Genomic DNA, 19,273 nt, shown 5'->3' on the forward strand with positions numbered 1-19,273 from the left:
ACACGCTTGTAATACTTTATGAAATGCTTTTTTGAAACTCGTATTTATTTATAGTGAATTTTAAGAGGAATAATTGTGTCCAACACGTGACCTAAAAATTTAAAATAACCAAGCTGAAATATGAATATAGCGTGCGCAGTAGCAACGCCAACAACCTTCATTCAAGCATTTTGTTGAACAACTTTCATACATGTTTAGAAGGGCGGATTCCCAATTTTTATGGGGATTTCGGACGACCGTAGGGCAACCGCCCCTCTTTGCTCTCGTGTAGCTTCGTCTATGACTCAAATGTATTAATATTTAAATTTAAATTTTTATATTTTTAAATAAAAACGATTTAAACATCAAGAACATCGAATACTTCAAAGCACTCAAAAAAATTCCTTGTTTTCATTTTTCATACATAGAAACCCGCGTAAGCCCATGTCTTAATTCTTCCTCACAAAAGGACGAAGAAAAAGTGAGGGTAAGGGGGCCAAATGAAAAAGAAGAAGATGACATGAGTGAGATTATACAATTTCTTTCTTACCCTCCTCCCTTGACTTTGCTTTTGCTTTCCCAATAATTCAATCTGGTCTCTGATTAAGAGCCTTTCAAATTAAATTTTACTGTAGCAATGTGCTCTTAGTTACAGCAAAAACATTGTATTTTGCAGAGAAACTTACTTATAGCGGGATCTTGTTGTGCTAGATTGCCAGTATTCTAAGAAAATCTTACGTTGTTAGACATTTTAACTTTCTCACATGACAGTGAATGATTATCTCAAATACAACCAAAATAATTTCCATTGCATGGAAGTCTCCTTAGAAATTTTCACTCAAATCAACCAATAATTTATTGGCACACTGCTCACAGCTTGCAAAGGTAACATGTAGCTATCTAGGGGTACTTTTGAGAATATGGAGAACAGCATCAGGACATGTGAATATCTAGAGCCAGACACTAATTAACTTAATCACTAGTTTTTCCACTGTATGCCTCCTAGAATTATGACAAATGATCTAGCTTAGGTACTTGTATCATTATGGTGATCCAAAGCAAGATCAGGAAGTTAATCATCATTAGCTGGTCTGCTAATCACATGTTCTTCTGTATGTTCTTTCTCTACTCTTTCTTGTTATGCACTTGTTTTCTGTGTTGCATTGCTAAAGATACCATGACAATTGGCAGCTTGATTAGTGATGATCAAGGTGATACTATAGTTTCATCAAGAGAGAAATTCGAACTCGGGTTTTTCACTCCTAATGGAAGCTCTGAGAGTAGAAGATATGTTGGAATATGGTACTATGGATCGAATCCGAAAACAGTTGTGTGGGTTGCCAATAGGGACAAGCCGCTTTCAGATGCTCATGGTGTTTTTGGTATTGCAGAAGATGGAAACCTTAAGGTTTTGGATGGCGGCGGTAAAATGTACTGGTCTACAAGTCTTGAGAGATCATCTTCAGACAGGGCTGCGAAGCTCATGGACTCTGGGAATCTTGTTGTTGTGAGCAATGAAGATCAAGGGAGAATTCTTTGGCAGAGTTTCGAAAATCCAACCGACACATTTCTTCCTGGCATGAAAATGAATGAAAATTTAGTACTTACTTCATGGACAAGTAATGTTGATCCTGCAACCGGGAATTTCACATTTCAGCAGGATAAAGAGGGAACGAACCAATTTGTTATCTGGAAAAGATCGGTGAGGTACTGGAAAAGCGAAGTTTCTGGAAATTTCATTAGTTCAGATGAGATGGCTCCTGCAGTTCTTTACATGCTATCAAATTTCACCTCTAACCCGGTCCGTAATGACTTTTTGCCACATCTCACGCCATCTCTGTACAATGCTACGAGAGTAGTTATGAGTTCTTCGGGCCAAATTCGGTATCTGTTGTGGGATTATGAGAAGGTTTGGTCTTTGATCTGGTCAGATCCTAGAGATGGTTGCAGCGTGTACAATACATGCGGTAATTTTGGGAGTTGCAATAGCCAAAATGGTTTGGTTTGCAAGTGCTTACCTGGTTTTAAGCCTACTTCGCCGGATAATTGGAACAATGGAGATTATTCAGCTGGTTGTGTCAGGAAATCAACAATTTGCGGCAACAATGCTGTGAGTGACACGTTCTTGAGTTTAAAGATGATGAAGGTGGGAAACCCCGATTCGCAATTTAATGCCAAAAGTGAGATGGAATGCAAAACAGAGTGCCTTAACAACTGCCAGTGCCAAGCTTATTCATATGAGGAGGTTGACATCACACGAAAGGGTGGGAGTAGTGGTTCTACATGCTGGATTTGGTCAGAGGATGTTAGAAATCTTCAGGAGGAGTATGACAGTGGCCAGAACCTCCAGGTTCGTGTGGCAGTTTCGGATATAGGTATGATTCTTATACAAAAATGCTGGAATTTCTATATGTTCATCTAGCAGTTCCAAATGTTCTTTGTTAGAAAATCATGAAAGCTCAACATTTTCTCTGTACTGTTTTTAAATTTCAAGGAATTATACTTTTGCAGAATCAACATCAAGGAATTGCGAAACTTGTGGTACAAACCTGATCCCTTATCCCCTGAGCACTGGACCAAAATGTGGTGATCTTGCGTACTATAGTTTTAAATGCAACACCGCCGTGGGCCAGGTTAGCTTTGAGGCACCCAGTGGCACCTACAAAGTCACAAGCATCAATCCGGCTACACGAAAATTTGTCATCCAAGCCAAAAATGCAGATAACTGCAGAAATCAAAATTTCCTACAGCTCAATCAATCATCTCCCTTTCATGTGATCAACAAGTGCAATGCTGAATCGTCCGAATTAAGTTCTGATTTCTCATTTAAAGGAGGACATGAAGTTCAAATTTCTTGGGATCCACCATTAGAACCACTTTGTTCTTCATATACTGACTGCAAGGACTGGCCCCGGTCTACTTGTAACACTACCAAAGAGGGGATGAAAAGGTGCCTCTGCACTGCGAACTCTAAATGGGATAGCTTGAGCTTGAATTGTACTCAAGGTAAAATATTTACACAATGTTTGACTACAAGTTTTTAAATTTCAGAAGATAGTGATTTCCTTTTCTTGTCTATTTTTTCGCAGAAGTTGGTAACGGTAAGAAAATTGGTGAGCAACGAAAAAAGACCTTGGCTCTAATAGTTGTAGTATCTTTTATAAGTGTAGCTGTTCTGGGTATTCTCTCAAGTACCTTCATTTATGCTTACTTATGGAGAAGAAGACAGGTCAAGCGACAAGGTAACTAGAATATATCCACCACATGATTTACGTTATTTTCATTAGTATGAATTTTTGGATTTTGATGGAGTTGTGTTTGAATTCAGAAAGCAGGGAAAGCGTTCAAAAGAATTCGGTGCTTCACTTTTATGACAGTGGGAGAAAAGTTAAAAGTTTTATCGAATCAGGCCGATCTAAAGATGATGATACAGAAGGCTTTGATGTACCATTTTTTGATTTGGAAAGCATACTGGTTGCTACAAATTACTTCTCCAATGCGAACAAACTTGGACAAGGCGGCTTTGGCCCTGTTTACAAGGTACCATCCCTTTATTAGATACATGTCATGGTTTAAATCAACTGGTTTTTGGTAAACACTGGACTTTATCTGTATTGTACTATCAGGGTAATCTTCCCGGGGGACAAGAAATCGCGGTCAAGAGGCTCTCAAGATGTTCGGGACAAGGCTTAGAGGAATTCAAGAATGAGGTTTTGTTGATTGCCAAACTCCAACATCGAAACCTGGTTCAACTTTTGGGCTATTGTGTCGAGGGAGATGAAAAGATGTTAGTCTATGAATATATGGCTAACAAAAGCTTGGACTCATTCATATTTGGTTAGCCTCTAATTTTAATTCTCGAGTTTTTCTTTTGCAAATCCCTATCTATACTGATTGACCGAAACTAACTTACATGTAATGCTTCTTGGATGGAAAATAATACCACGCAAAGATCGAAAACTATGTGTGTCGTTAAACTGGGATATGCGCTTCAATATCATTTTGGGAATTGCTCGGGGTCTGCTTTATCTTCACCAAGATTCTAGGTTAAGGATTATTCATAGAGACCTGAAAACCAGCAACATTCTTCTGGGCGAGGAGATGAATCCCAAAATCTCCGACTTTGGTTTGGCTAGGATCTTCGGAGGCAACGAAACTTCAGCAAACACCAACAGAGTAGTTGGAACATAGTAAGTTTAAGTATATGCCATTTAACCTTTTCATCACAAGTATATGAGTTCACTAAATCAATTTATATTTCTTGTATTGCAGTGGCTATATGTCTCCAGAGTATGCATTAGATGGATTATTTTCAGTAAAATCCGATGTTTTCAGCTTCGGTGTAGTTGTAATTGAGGTCATCAGTGGGAAAAGGAACACCGGGTTTTTTCAGCAGGAAAAATCTTTGAGTCTTCTAGGCTATGTGAGTGCTTGAAACATTTCATACACCAAATCTTATATTATCATCCTCAAAATATTACGCCTTACATTTTGTTAATTGATACACCAGGCATGGCACTTGTGGAAAGAAGAGAAGGCATTGGATTTACTCGAGCAGACACTGCATCAAAGCTGCAACCAGGACGAGTACTTAAAATGTGTCAACGTAGGGCTCTTATGCGTACAAGAAGACCCGGGTGATCGCCCAACCATGTCACAAGTAGTTTTCATGCTAGGCAGTGAAACTGCAACGATTCCAATCCCTAAACAACCTGCCTTTATTGTTAGGCGGTGCCCTTCTAGAAGTAGCCCACCTTCTTCCTCAAGCAAACCAGAAACATTTTCTAACAATGAGTTAACCATCACTTTAGAAGATGGTCGGTAGCCAAAGCAGTTTCTGTGCGTCTTCTCTTTATCTTACGTTGTTATCATGTTATGACGAGTGCATCAACATTGGAATTCATGATGTTTTTCTATTTGCATTCTTTGCTTATAATCCGGTTATGTGTATGTTGTCTGTGCTGTAATATCTATAAATTACAGCAATAACTTTTGGAGCTCCCAAACATTTTGTGATCTCAGATGTGTCGATATAAATAGCAGCGACTCATTATTTCAATGTGGAATCAGGTGGTAGAAGGGAGGCATTTATCCTTTCTCAGTCTCTGAATGGAGTGCCTCTTTCTTTGTCTAGTTTTGTTACTCATATATGTTGTCTTGCCACTTTGTGCCAGCAAAGAAAATTTAGTACCCGGAAAATATATCGGTGCAAACCAGACCTTGGTTTCTCCCATGGGGACCTTTTCATTAGGCTTCTTCAGTCCTGAAAATTCTACCAAACACCTCCTTGGTATATGGTACAACAAAATCCCAAAGGCACCGATGGTATGGGTTGCTAACAGAGAATTCCCACTTAATTCACTGAGATTTTTCATGATCCACGGTGATGGGAATCTCGTGGTGTTGGATTCCATGGTGGGACTAGAAAATTTTTCTGGTCATCTAATACATCAGTACCTGCTTCTGCAGTGAATGCCACAACGGGTTCACTAATGAATACTGGAAATCTTGTTCTGAGATTCGGAGAAGACAGTCTGTGGCAGAGCTTTGATCATCCCTTCGATACATATTTGCTCAGCACGAAGCTTAATGATATTAGCTGCTACAAACAACTTGCTAATAAACTCAGGGAGGGAGGATTTGGCTCCATTTACAAGGTGAGAGTAATAAGGGTAAAACTGTAAACAGATATGTTTCTTAGAGGTTGTTATAAGGAGGTTATGGTAGTTTGTAATTAGTGAGTGATTAGTTGGATAAAGATGTGATTAGATAGTTAGCTAAAGCTAGTGAGTCACTAGTATATATATATACATCAATGTGTGACTTTATTGTTTGATGAAATGAAAGAATAATTTCTTCATTATGGTATCTCTCGCCTAAGTCCTACGACACTCGATCCTTCCCTTCTGCTTCCTGCTTCTCCTTTCTTCGAATCTTCAAACCCTAGAAACCACCATGGCTGGCTCTCCTTCTTTTGAATCTGCTTCCCCCGTTCATCCAATTCCGATGAATTCTTGCTCTAATTCTTCACTCTCCTCGGAAACATCATCGATTACAATCCAGAATATTGGATCTATGGTGCCAATCAAGCTCACAACGACGAACTATCTCACCTGGAGTGCTCTGTTCGCTCCCATCTTTCGCCGGTATAATCTCACTAGAATCATTAATGGCATGATGTGTGCTCTATCGAAATATCTTCTTGACTCATCTGGTAATCGAACCTCTACTCTGAATCCTCAGTATGTTACTTGGTTTGAAAATGATTAGAATATCTTGATTTGGATAAATTCTACACTATCGGATACCTTAATTCCGTACACTGTTGGAGTCAATTCGGCCTGTGAGCTTTGGTCCAAATTGGAATCGCGACTTGCAACTGCATCGCATTCGCACATTCACGAGCTTCGTTCTCGTCTTCGTAGCATCACGAAGGGTGATTCTACGGCTGCGCTCTATCTTCAACAAATTGAAGAAATCGCAGATGCTTTTGCAAATGCTGGAGCTCCAATCGAAGATTATGAGTTGATTTATGTAATTTTACATGGTTTGCCTTCTGAGTATGAATTTTTCATTGATACGATCCAATTTCGCCTTGGTTCAACCATCATTGATGAACTTCATGGGCTGCTTTTGAGTAAGGAGCTTCAATTGACTGCTTGTAAGAAAACCTTATCGTTTGCCCCAATTCAAGCATTTAATTCCTCTGCTGGTCTTCTTCCAACACTGCCTAGTGATTTTGGTGCTCAAGCATTCTTTACTTAGAACAAATCTCATTCGCACTCTTATGGTCCTCAAAATCGTGGCAACTTTTCTCAACCAAGAAATTACAACAATCGTGGACCATAGAGGAACAATCAAGGGTTTCAGGGCAATCAAAGATTCAATCGTGGCAATCAGGGTAATCATCGTTACAATCGTGGTTCCCGTTCTCAGTACAACAATTCTACTAGAAGGATCTCTTGTCAAATTTTCCGTCAATTGGATCATGAAGCTGTTGAGTGCCCTTATCGCATGAATGATGAATCCTACCTTTGGTAACAAGAATTCTTAAATTGTCTATCATGCATCTACAACTCCTACTTGGCTTCTTGATTCTGGTGCTAGCTCACACATGACTCATTCCTACACGAATTTGTAGAATCCTGAGGTATACACTGGACCTGAGCAAGTGTATATTGGTGATGGCAAAGGTTTGCCCATACTCAATTCTGGTTCCTCTACACTTAATACTGGTTCTCATTGATTTGATCTTAAAAATGTCTTGCATGTTCATCATTTTAAGCAAGATTTGATTTTTGCCAATCGTTTTATACTTGATAATTGGTGTTCTATTCATTTGTATCATTTTCACTTCATTGTGAAGGACCTTTCTTCGGAGAAAACGCTCTTTAAAGGTCCTGTGAGAGCTGGATTCTATCCATTGCATGCATCCTTTATTGTTGGTAATCAACATGCATTTGCAACATATGCTAAAGCCTTACAGCATAATTGGCATAAAAGATTGGGTCACTCTGCACTCAAAATACTAAATAAACCAGTCTCCAAATCCTGTATTTTAGTTTCAAGTGCTTTAAATAAATCTGTGTGCTCTAGTTGTGCTTTAGGCAAGTGTTCAAAACTATCTTTTGCTTTTATTCCTTGTGCATCAAGTAGGCCTCTGGAGCTTCTGCACACTGATGTATGGGGTCATGCACCACTCATTTCTGTTAATGGATATCGATATTACACATTTTTGTTGATGACTACACAAAGTATACTTGGTTATTTCTTCTTAAATCCAAATCTGATGTCTTTGATACATTTGTGCAATTCAAAGTGTTGGTGGAAAATTTACTTAATGCTAAAATTGTTACTTTGAGATATGATTATGGTGGGGAATTTCTTAGTCTCAAGTTTATCAAGTTTCTTCAAGAGCATGGCATTTCACATCAGCTAAGCTGCCCTTACATACTTGAGCAAAATGCTTGTGCTGAGCGTAAACATAGGCATTTAGTTGAAACTGCTAGAACTCTCCTAGCAGCCTCTAAGGTTTCTCATTCATATTGGGTTGAAGCTTTTGCCACAGCTATCTATCTCATCAATAGGGTGCCAACAACCACCAGATTATCTCCTTGGGAATTACTGTTTCACAGATCTCCAGATTACACCTCTTTGAAAATCTTGGGATATAGATGTTTCCCATGGTTGAAATCTTATGCAAATTCCAAGCTTGATCCCAAAAGCAAGGAATGTGTCTTTTTGGGGTACAATTTGAATCACAAAGGCTACAAATGCCTTGATTCTCACACTGGCATAGTGTATCTTTCGAGGCATGTGACTTTTGGTGAAGATACATTTCCCTTTGCTCAAAAGGATCATCTTCAGCAATCAAGTTCCAGTTCTAGTTCTTCTCAATTGCAGCAATCCAATCCCATTCCAACCACATTGATTTTTCCCATTATATCTCAGCCTTCTCAATCTACATCTCTTACCTTACCTATAACTCTACCTTCACCCTCTTCTATTCATACATCATCATCTCTTCTTGTACCCTTCTCTACTACTTTACCTACCTCTCCTCTCATTTCCGTCACTAATACACTTTCTGAACCCTGAATACCTCTCAATACTCATCCCATGCAAACCAGATCCAAATCTGGTATTTTTAAACCTAAACCACTCTTGGCAACCAAGCATCCTATCTCTTCTGATTTATCTCCAGATTATACACCATCCACCTATCTTCAAGCATTAAAACACTCCCATTGGAGACAAGCAATGCAGGAAGAGTTCAATGCTCTCATTCAAACTGGCACTTGGTTTCTAGTTCCTGCCAATCCCACTTAGAACTTATTTGGTGCAAAATGGGTGTTTAGAATCAAAAGAAAACTAGATGGTACCATTGATAGGTATAAAGCTAGGCTTGTTGCCAAAGGTTTCAATCAACAGCAAGGTCTGGAGTATACTGAGACATTTAGTCCAGTTGCTAAGCCTGTCACTATTAGGCTTCTTCTCACTTTGGCTGCTAAGTTTGATTGGTTTCTCAATCAACTTAATGTTAGCAATGCCTTTCTGCATGGTAACTTGACAGAATATGTGTTCATGATCTAACCACCAGGATTTGAAGACCCTACCAAGCAAAATTATGTCTGTCATCTTGACAAGTCTTTGTATGGACTAAAGCAAGCCCTTAGGGCTTAGTATGAGAAGTTGACCACTGCATTGAAGTCTCTGGGTTTCTCAGGTTCACTAAATGACCATTCCTTATTTGTAAAGAAGGCTCCTGCATTGGTTTTCATTTTGGTCTATGTTGATGATATTATTGTTATTGGACCAAATGCTCAACTCTGTTAAGCAATTATTTTTTTGCTCAGTTCTTTATTTCCTGTCAAAGATCTCGGTCATCTTCATTAATTTCTTAGTATTGAAGTCAAGAGGTCATCATCTTGTATGCTTCTCTCTCAGACCAAGTATATTCTTGATATACTTTCCAAGGCACATATGGAAGGATCAAAACCTTGTGTTACCCCACCCAGTACAACCAAATTGGATCATGAATCTTATATGCTTGATAATCCTGAAGAATATAGGTCCTTGGTTGGTGGTTTGCAATACTTAACCTGGACACGGCCAGATTTATCTTAGGCAGTGAATTTGGTCTGTCAATTCATGCAAAGCCTGAGACAAGCTCATTTTTAGGCAGTCAAACACATTCTTAGATATCTAAAGGGCACTATGTCCATTGGTTTGTGGTTTCTCAAGTGTTCTAAGTTTCTTACTCTCACTGCTTTCTCTGATGCCAATTGGGCAGGTTGTAGTATTGATCGATGTTCCATTGGGGGGTTTTGTGTCTATTTGGGAGACTCACTTATTAGCTGGTGTGCAAAGAAACAATATACTAAGGCTTGGTCATCGACATAAGCTGAATATCGATTACTTGCTAACATTGCAGCTGAACTGACATGGATATGCAAACTATTGGTTGATGTTGGTCTTGTTCTTCCTTTTTCCGCTCATATTTGGTGTGATAACATTTATGCCATTTCTTTGGCTAGAAATCCAATCTTCCATAACAGAACTAAGCATGTGGAAATTGATTATCGCTACATTCGGGAAAATGTACTTGCTAATCAAGTGCAAGTTCTCTTTGTGTGCACTTAAGGTCAGGTTGCAGATATCTACACCAAGGCACTGTCGAAGCACATATTTCATATTCTTAGGGACAAACTCTCCCTTCAGTTACCTCAGTTAGGTTTGAGGGGGGATAATAAGGGTAAAACTGTAAGCAGTTAAGTTTGTTAGAGGTTGTTATAAGGAGGTTATGGTAGTTTGTAATTAGTGAGTGATTAGTTGGATAAAGATGTAATTAGCTAGTTAGCTAAAGCTAGTGAGTCACTAGTGTATATATACATCAATGTGTAACTTTATTGTTTGATGAAATGAAAGAATAATTTCTTCATTAGTTCCGCTATGTTCTAGATAATAAATACGATAATTTATGTTGTAAGTTTTCTTAATACTTTCCCTGTACGTTTGATTGTCAAGGAATATTTCTCTTTGCTTGGGATCTTTTAACCTCTATAGAGGACTTTGCCGGAAAATGAAGAAGTAGCGATAAAAATGCTATCAAAGAAGTCAGAATAAGGACATAAAGAGTTCATGAATGAATTAAAGCTTATAGCTGTTGGAAGTATGCCCACAAAGCCACTCATTTGATGTAATAGCTTTTTGGAATACTTATTGTGTTAAACTTTTATATGTTTAATAGAGGGCAAAGCTTATTGTTAATCACTATTTATAGTATCTTGTGTTTAAGCAATAAGGGAATCCAAGGAATGTATTTGATCTAAGAGACAAGTGATTTAAGTTAGTTAAATTAACGAGACCTTTCTCTTATGTTCATTCCTAAAACGTTCCTAGCCATAGGATTGCCAATTGGGCATTGACAATCCGCTAAGGTTAGTATGTGTTATGTCGACTCAAGCGTGAGTATGAACTAGTCTCAAGTCATTTGGTGTTGGACACTGAGGCAAACACATAGGTGCTCGAAAGAGTAATCGAGTACACTGAACAACGATCAAACGAGAGTTCGAACATACATGTCATGTGAGAACTCAATAGTTGCAATATGCAAAGTAGTCCTTTGACCTGAGGCATCATTGATGTCTAATGGTTAGGTCCTTGATCTTTGATTATGTCAACGGCATTCCATTGGAGTGTCCACGGCATTGTTGGGGTCAAGCTATCTAGTCATGTAGGCATATGAATGCACAACAAGGGATCTCTAACCTTCCATGGTGGAAGGAGAATACTCTAAGATATGATTCGAGAGTCTTTGGCCAAAGCATATGAATATGACTAAGGAAGCTTGTTCCAAATCTTATTCAAATTGAATCATATAGAGAAGTATCACATTGGATAGTAGACATGAAACAAACTATCACTTAAACAATGTGATTAAGAGTATTGTATTAGAGAAGGACCGTATTGCATTGTAGTTGTAACTAGATAGGTTCTCCAACCACTTCTACTTAGCTTGGGTAACCATGACATGCTGCTAGGCGTCACCCATGGTTTGTGGAAGCCCTAAAGATTAGCAAACACTAATTTTAAGGGAGAATTGAAATGTGGTTTCAATTCACAATCGATCGTTAAGAGTAACATCGCCCACTACCTCGCTAATTGGAACCTAATGGATCGTACACCGAGTAAGGATATAAGTGAAGAAATTATATGAAATGGATAAGCAATTAAATGGTTTAATTGAAGAATGGTCAAGATTAATTAAATAGTTAATTAATTATACGAAACGTTCGTATTGGGCGTTTAAGTTAGTTTTAGGCTTCGGGGCGCAAAAATGTTTTGGTCCACAAGGCCCATTATGTTTAAGTTGTATGACAACTAGAACAAAATGGGCAATTAAGCCCAATAACTACATAGAGGCCGGCCATAAGGGTGAAGGGTAGCAAACTTGTATTAATTACAAGTTTGCCACTCACATGAAATGAAGTATAAAATCAACATTATAGCTTTGTTTCAAATTAGGGTTTTCTAATAGAATTTGGGTGAAACATTTTCTCTCATTTTCTACATAGAGGCCGGCCACTTAGGGGAGGAACATCTAGCAATCTTTTCTTCCCTAAGTCATCCATTTCATCTTCACACTACATCTTTGGTGTGGAGACTTAGAGACACCAAACCTTTGGTGTTTTGGAGAACAAATCCTCAAATCCTCAAAGAAGAAAAGGAGCACTAAAAGGGAGGAAATCACAAGGAAGATCCAAGGAGCAAGGAGGTGACTTGAAGGCCTTCCACTTGGGTGAATCCCTTGTGCAATCAAGGATGAGCTTCAAGGGTAAAAAATCTCTAAATCCTTATTCTCTTTAATATTGTTAAAGAGTCTTATGGTTCACCATATACTAGGCTTTGAAAGTCATGGGTTTTATGAATTGTTTTTGAATGCATGCCTACTTTAAAGTGTTATTAGTTTGCATATGTATTCAAATGTTCTTACATGTTCTTAGCTAGGACAAAATTTTTCCTTCAATAGCCAAGCTCCAGCACCCTAATCTTGTTAGGCTCTTACGTTGCTGGAAAATTGAGAGGTACTGGAAATGATCTTGATCTACTAGTACATGCCCAATCAAAGTTTAGACAAAAAAAAATTCGGTATATATGCCAACTACTTCTAACATTGATGGTTTCATACTGTTCATTTCTAAGACATCACATTTGATTTCCTTTGTTTATTCTACTTCATGTTTTGTCCAATCAGATGCATTTGAAAAATCAAAATGGAATGGGGGCAAACACTTTCGAATTATAGAAGACGTTGCTCAAGAACTACTTTATATTCACAAGTTTTCTAGATTGAAGATCATTCACAGGGACCTAAAAGCAAGTAATATACTGTTGGATGGAGCAATGAACCCCAAAATTTCAGACTTTGGAATGGCAAGGATGTTGGGATGAACTAAACCGAAGCAGACAACAATAGGGTTGTTGGTACATGGTAAGTACAAAGAGAAGATGTTATCATTCATGTGAAACCTTGTGCAATTGTTTCTATTGCTCATTTCTACCTCCATTTCATGCAGCAGTTACATGTTATCAAAGTGTATACCCTCTATGGCCATTTTTCGGAGAAATTGGATCTATTTAGCTTCGGAGTGTTATTGTTGGAGATTGTTAGTGGATAGAAGACTGCTGATGTTAATCGCTTTGGATTGTTCACTAATTTTTGCTGGATGGGTAAGTACTAAAGTTTTCTTACTTTTTACTTCCAGTGCAAGTAACTGAATAGTCATGTCAGACTAATGGGTTTGAAACTTCATTAGGCATGGGAGTTATGGAAAGAAGGCAGAGTATTAGAGGTGTTTGATGAATCGGTAAGGAAAACATGCCGACCCGATGAAGCTTTAAGGTGTATCCATAGCTTTTATGTGTGCAAGAGTATCCATCTAATCGACCAACAATGTCCTTATAGGAATTTTGGTGATGTTAGCTATTCCTGCAATGTAGACACCACCATTACTTTACCAGAACCCCGATAGTGATTCAATATGGGGAGGGGTCCAGGTTCGACTTTCTCTTCCTGTAGCTAAAAAATAACATGGTTATTAATTTATGCTGCTAACACAAACAATTTTGTAGTTACCCATTTTTGAGAAAGTTGTGTGAATGCAATAGTTTGTGATCTAATATGATGATATACAATTGGACCAAAGGGAATGGAATTAATCTTGCTCAACCTCTTACGTGGTGGTAAGCTCACCACCTCATTAATTGCCATTAAATGTTTGTGAATTTTGAAATTTGTGTAATAGATAGATTAAAAAATCTATAGAAAACTTTTTTAATCCTTGGCAAAGATGACTTTTAGATTAAAACCATTAGTACGATCAAAATCTAATTTTAGTCCTTTGATTAATTATATTTTGATTTTTTAATTATTTCTCTTCTTCTTTTTAATTTTTAATGTTTTAATTTTATTTCATTATAATTATAATTTTCATTTCATTTATTGTAATATATTTTGTTGTAAACATTTAGATAAATTAATTTTTGTTATACAATATATTTCGATGTAATTTGTCCTCTTCATTTAGGTACATTAAATTTATTATAATACATTTCGGTGCATAGATTTAAGTACACACATTTCGGTACATACACTTCAATACAAACATTTAGGTACATTAATTCAATGTAATACATTTTGGTACTAATATTTAAATACATTAGTTCAATATAATATATTTCGGTACTAACATTTAGGTACATTAATTGAGTACTTCAAGTTTGAAGAATGTTAAATAAAATTAATAAATTAAAAAACTCTTTTTTGGTCAAAAAATAAATTAAAATTTTTATATTAATAAATTTAATTATTTAATGGGAGACATTAAATACAATGCAAATTAATTATTTTGAACTAAGGACATAATTATAATCAATATGTAATCTAACACCAGATTTATTTTAAATTTCAATCTTCTTAAAGGATTAAAGTTAAAAAACCCTTTAAATCTAACTCATCTAACTATGACGTTTAGCGAATAAACCTACACATTAATTTTGATAAAACGACGAAATGTAAGAAATTTTCGCGGTGATAATCAAATAATTATTTGATAGAAACCTAACATTCAACCTTGACTCGTATGCTCAAGAAGTCAATCAACTCACAGTTTATTTCTCATCTGAATTCATACAGTACGTTTCCATCTCATAAAGCTGAAATCACTATCTAACACATCTGTTAATGACCCTTAACAACTTGTTAGTTAATAGATTCCACCAAAACAAGAAAAAAAAAAACTTTGTTAGTTAATAGAAGACAACTGTACAGGATGCCACATGACACAATATCCTATCATTATTTGATTTCCCAACCAATCAGCAGCCGTCCGACCTTAGCTCAGTTGGTAGAGCGGAGGACTGTAGTGGGTAATATTCTCTCAGCCATCCTTAGGTCGCTGGTTCGAATCCGGCAGGTCGGATTTAACTTTTGGCACATATAACTTTTTTTTCTTTCAGTTTATTTTTTCTGTCAATTTAATAAAATATTTATCGTACCGTCCAAAAGTCTGCAGAACAAATCCAATTACCCTTTTTTCTTTTGGTGTCAAATTTTCCAATTTTCCTGATCATTGCATCAACATGCCTACTCCAGCAATGTTTCAACAAAAACTCGCGTTCGTCGCGGCCATGGTCGTTCAAGTTGCAGTGTGTGTACATGTCCAATGTTCATGTCCGTCCAGACGACTTTGTTACGTTTCCGTATCTCTCTTTGACAGAAAAAGAAGAGAGGACGCTTGTTTCTTCCTTGAATACTTTTCTGATGATTGCAACATTTTACCATATGTAGCAGTTAATAATTGTGAGGATCGCATCTGAAGCCTAACGATCACACCCATGTGCTCCACTTTACCCCTATTGTTATGTACACGTTAGCCTTAACGATTCTGCTCACAATTTTATGTTGGTGTTTTTTTTTTTTTTTTTTTTTTTTTTGGTCTTAATTTGTCCCAGAAATAAAATATGCACATCGTCTGTTTGCTTCAACATTTTGGCAATGGGGAAATGCATTGTATCTTTGACATTGGAAGAAATTAAGATCTAACACGCTTCTTCTGTTTTTGGGTCCAATTTTCCCTAGGTAATGTGGAAGAAGGTCATATGATCCTTCATAAACAATGGGCTATGGGGGACTGGCACGGTTGTTGTGTTCGGGAAAAGGCATTGACATGTGATAGAGGGGAAGGGTTTGAGAAGTTTGAGAAGATGAAACTGCCGGATCATGCTATTATTTTAGAAAATATGAGTACGAGCGAGTGTGAATCTGAATGCCTACGGAACTGCTCTTGCACAGTTTATGCCTATTCAAATGTGATAGAAGGAGGTACTGTAAAATGTTTGACATGGCTTGATGACTTGACGGATCTTGTAGAGAATCATGGGCTTGGGCAAACCATATATATTCGTGTTCACCGCTCTGATCAAGGTATGTCAGTTTAGTTTCTTTTGCTGTTTTCTGTATCAATTTGTATCCTCAGCAGACAAGAGACAACAAAATTCAGCCAGAAAATGATCATTAGTTGGAGCCCTTTTTGTTAGTCGCAGGCAGTAAGGGTCATGTTGATAAGTTGTCCCTTGTAATCCCAATAGTCTCAACAACAGCAGGATTGCTTACAATAGTCTCTCTCTCTCTCTCTCTCTCTCTCTTCTGCAGGCACCAATTTGCACACAAACGAATGGTGCTATAACAATTAGACTCAAACAGGGAGCGTAGGAAGGAGTGTAAGCGAGGCTATAAGAAATTTTAGCCTTAGAGGTGGTAAGAATGACCCCGAACTACCACTCTTTAGGTTAAGGAGTATAGTAGCTGCTACAAACAAATTCTCTGAAGCTAACAATCTCGGAGGGGGAGGATTTGGTCCTGTTTATGAGGTGACCCTTCCACTGTAAGCACTACATGCTAGCACTTTAATAGTTCTTCATCATTACTTTTGAATGATTCTTATCGACGTCCCAAATTAAGTTTCATTGTTAGAGTTTAGGGGTTCCTTTCTTCTGGAATTTTTCATCCTCTACAGGGTATTTTGATTGAAAATGAAGAAGTAGCCATAAAAAGATTGTCAAAGAAGTCAGGCCTAGGACATGAGGAGTTCATGAATGAGTTAAAGCTTATAGCGAAGCTCCAACATACCAATCTTGTTAGGCTTTTGGGTTGTTGTATTGAAGATGAGGAAATGATATTGATCTACGAATACATGCCCAATCGAAGTTTGGACAGATTTTTGTTTGGTATATGCTCATCACTTCTACCATTAATCCCTTCATATTGTTGACTTCCAGAGCATCACATTTTATTACCTTTTTGCAACATTAAAATCACTCTTGTTTACGGTTTGTGCAATCATATTCATCTGAAAGACAAAATTGGATCAGGGTACACACTTTCGAATTATAGAAGGTGTTGCTTAAGAAGTATTTTATATCCACAAGTATTCTAGATTGAAAATCATTCACAGGAAAATGACACGTCCCCATCCTGATGTCCCACGAACATCAGGATAGTCACGTGCTGGCCGACATCTGAGGGTAAAGAAAGCCATTTATTGAATGTAAATGCCGAGAACAAGAAATACATGGCTTTGGTCACCCTCGAGTGTCGGCCAGCACGTGACCATCTCGATGTCCGTGGTCAGGGCGTGTCAGATTCAACTCTTTTTCTCTCCCTTACCTTCTCTCTGTGCTTTCTCCTCCATGAGCGCCCACACACACACACACACACACACACACACACTTGCACACTCGCACACCAACTCTCACTCGGATCTCCCTCACCTCTGTTGTCCCTCTTCCGTCTCTACGCGTGACAACCCCAGATACTGGAGACCTCGAGCACTGGTACAAATGTAAGAGGGAACTTTGGTGAGTCTCCATCACCCTCGGCATGGGTAAGTCTCGAAAAACAATCATAACCCTTTCATTTTGGTTCCATTATGTCTCTGCTGATCGTTTTTGGGCATTGTGGTAGTCGGGATTTTGAGAAACACCTCGGAGGAGCTAAATCCAGATTCCGGCGTGAATGCCGTGGTCTGGCCAACTTCGGCCGTTTTACAGCCTCCAATTGGTATAATTCCACTCCCTATTCTTCTAGGTTTCATTTTGGTCTTTTGAATTGCGTGAAATGATGATGTTTCAAGCTCCGTTGGAGTTAGGGAAGTCCCCGGCTGTGTTCCGGCCTTCTTCTTCTTGAGGTCCGGCCACCCACCTAACTAACGGGCCAAAAGACCGGCCCAAGTAACCCAGCCCTTTTAGGCAGCCCAAACCCTAAACCATTTGAGGCCCAAACTCGTGCCCCTTTAACCCCTTTAACCTTAGAGCTGGGCCTGTGCCCATAACCCATTAGCTCGGCCCAGAGATCCTTTAACCCTTTAAACCCAAAACCTAAACCCTTTAACCTAAACCTAAAACCCTAAGCTCAAACCCATAGGGCCGTAACCGGACCCAAGCCCAACCCGATGGAATATTTTCTAAAATATTCTCCTGTTGACTTTTTCAAAATTTACCCGGGACCTTTCTTAGGGTAATTTGATGTCCTGAATCCGTTTTTGACGTCTGTTTTCCCAAATTCAATCATTTTAATATAATTTTATTAATTGGACCCTTTATGTGCTTAGGTGCATATATTGTGATGATTTCGTTTTCGATAGTTTGCGTGGCTCTTTGGTAGCGATGTGTGAGTGGACCCCTTCTAAAATGCATGTTGTGATAGTAGAAATGCATACATGAAAAGCATGATTTGATGAATACGTTTTGTGAACGGTTTATGAGAAATTAATTATCATGCTGTTTGTACCATACTTGACCAATCCCGAAACTACTAAGCACCGGTCAACAACATACCGTCAAGGACCCACAAGACTTTTCCTCCAACCAGGAGTTTAATCACAACACGACACATGTCGGTATCAGAGGCCAATCACAGCCAACACGTGTCGATATTAGAGGCCAATCACAACACGACACGTGTCAATGTTAGAACAAAGCTAGAAACTATCTTCTATAAAAGGGGATCATTCTCCCACAATAATCCCTAATGTCATTTGTACTAAACTATTCACTAGAACTCACTAAAGGAGAGCTTGAACCTATGTATTTGTGTTAACCCTTCACAAGTAATGAGAACTCTTTTACTCCGTGGATGTAGCCAATCTGGGTGAACCACGTACATCTTCTGTTGTTTGCTTCCCTATCTCTATTCATTTACATACTTATCCACACTAATGACCAGAGTAACTTAGCAAAGGTCACAAACTTGACACTTTCTGTTGTACCAAAGTCCTCGCCGATTTTGTGCATCAACATTTGGCACCGTCTGTGGGAATCACACTTATTCCTACTCTCTCCAGCTTTGTCAAGCTGGTTTCCATCATTCGTACACTTTTTTCCGACCAGGCACCCCTCTCTAACATTGGGAATGAAGGGAGCCACAGCACGCAGAACGACACCCCCCCTCGCACTTAGTGCAAAGCAACGAAAGAAGGAACGAAAGAGGTTTGCTCTTCAGGCTAAAGTCGATGAGCTAGAGGCTTAGAACAACAAGATAGCGATAAAGAATAAGATCCTCCAGGAGCAGTATGAGAAGCTCTTCGGAATGCTCTATGAAGCTAGGCATACTCAAACACACGAACTCATCGACCCCGGGGAAGTCAACCACCACTTGGGTGCCCCCCAACACGGGGGATCACCTGCCTTCAACATGGATATCCCTAATGGGGAGCGAGTTACTCATCAAGGT

At 38.4% G+C, this 19,273-nt stretch overlaps 1 protein-coding gene and 1 non-coding gene across 2 annotated transcripts; both read left to right on the forward strand.

The window, feature by feature from the left end:
• The first annotated feature begins 957 nt into the window (after window positions 1–957).
• On the forward strand, window positions 958–5,038 carry LOC103941841 (G-type lectin S-receptor-like serine/threonine-protein kinase At4g03230). The gene is made up of 8 exons (XM_048579126.1): window positions 958–2,354; window positions 2,491–2,985; window positions 3,069–3,221; window positions 3,308–3,519; window positions 3,606–3,816; window positions 3,932–4,169; window positions 4,252–4,402; window positions 4,490–5,038. Exons 1-8 carry the CDS (start codon window positions 1,025–1,027, stop codon window positions 4,802–4,804), a joined length of 3,105 nt encoding a protein of 1,034 aa, XP_048435083.1. The 5' UTR covers window positions 958–1,024; the 3' UTR covers window positions 4,805–5,038.
• A 9,832-nt stretch (window positions 5,039–14,870) lies between these two features.
• Window positions 14,871–14,963, forward strand: TRNAY-GUA. The gene is made up of 2 exons: window positions 14,871–14,907; window positions 14,928–14,963. It is a non-coding gene; the product is annotated as a tRNA-Tyr (tRNA).
• Window positions 14,964–19,273: the final 4,310 nt, after the last annotated feature.

The sequence above is a fragment of a genome, unplaced genomic scaffold (assembly GCF_019419815.1).
Source record: "Pyrus x bretschneideri cultivar Hongxiangsu unplaced genomic scaffold, Pyrus_bretschneideri_v1 Contig13, whole genome shotgun sequence".
Taxonomy (NCBI): domain Eukaryota; kingdom Viridiplantae; phylum Streptophyta; class Magnoliopsida; order Rosales; family Rosaceae; genus Pyrus; species Pyrus x bretschneideri.

Bases quoted from the DNA above. Each gene is read 5' to 3' on its own strand.
- LOC103941841 (XM_048579126.1), top strand. From the start codon at position 1,025: ATGGTGATCCAAAGCAAGATCAGGAAGTTAATCATCATTAGCTGGTCT. The intron at 2,355-2,490 runs GTATGATTCTTA...ATACTTTTGCAG, and splicing joins TGTGGCAGTTTCGGATATAG to AATCAACATCAAGGAATTGC. The intron at 2,986-3,068 runs GTAAAATATTTA...ATTTTTTCGCAG, and splicing joins GAGCTTGAATTGTACTCAAG to AAGTTGGTAACGGTAAGAAA.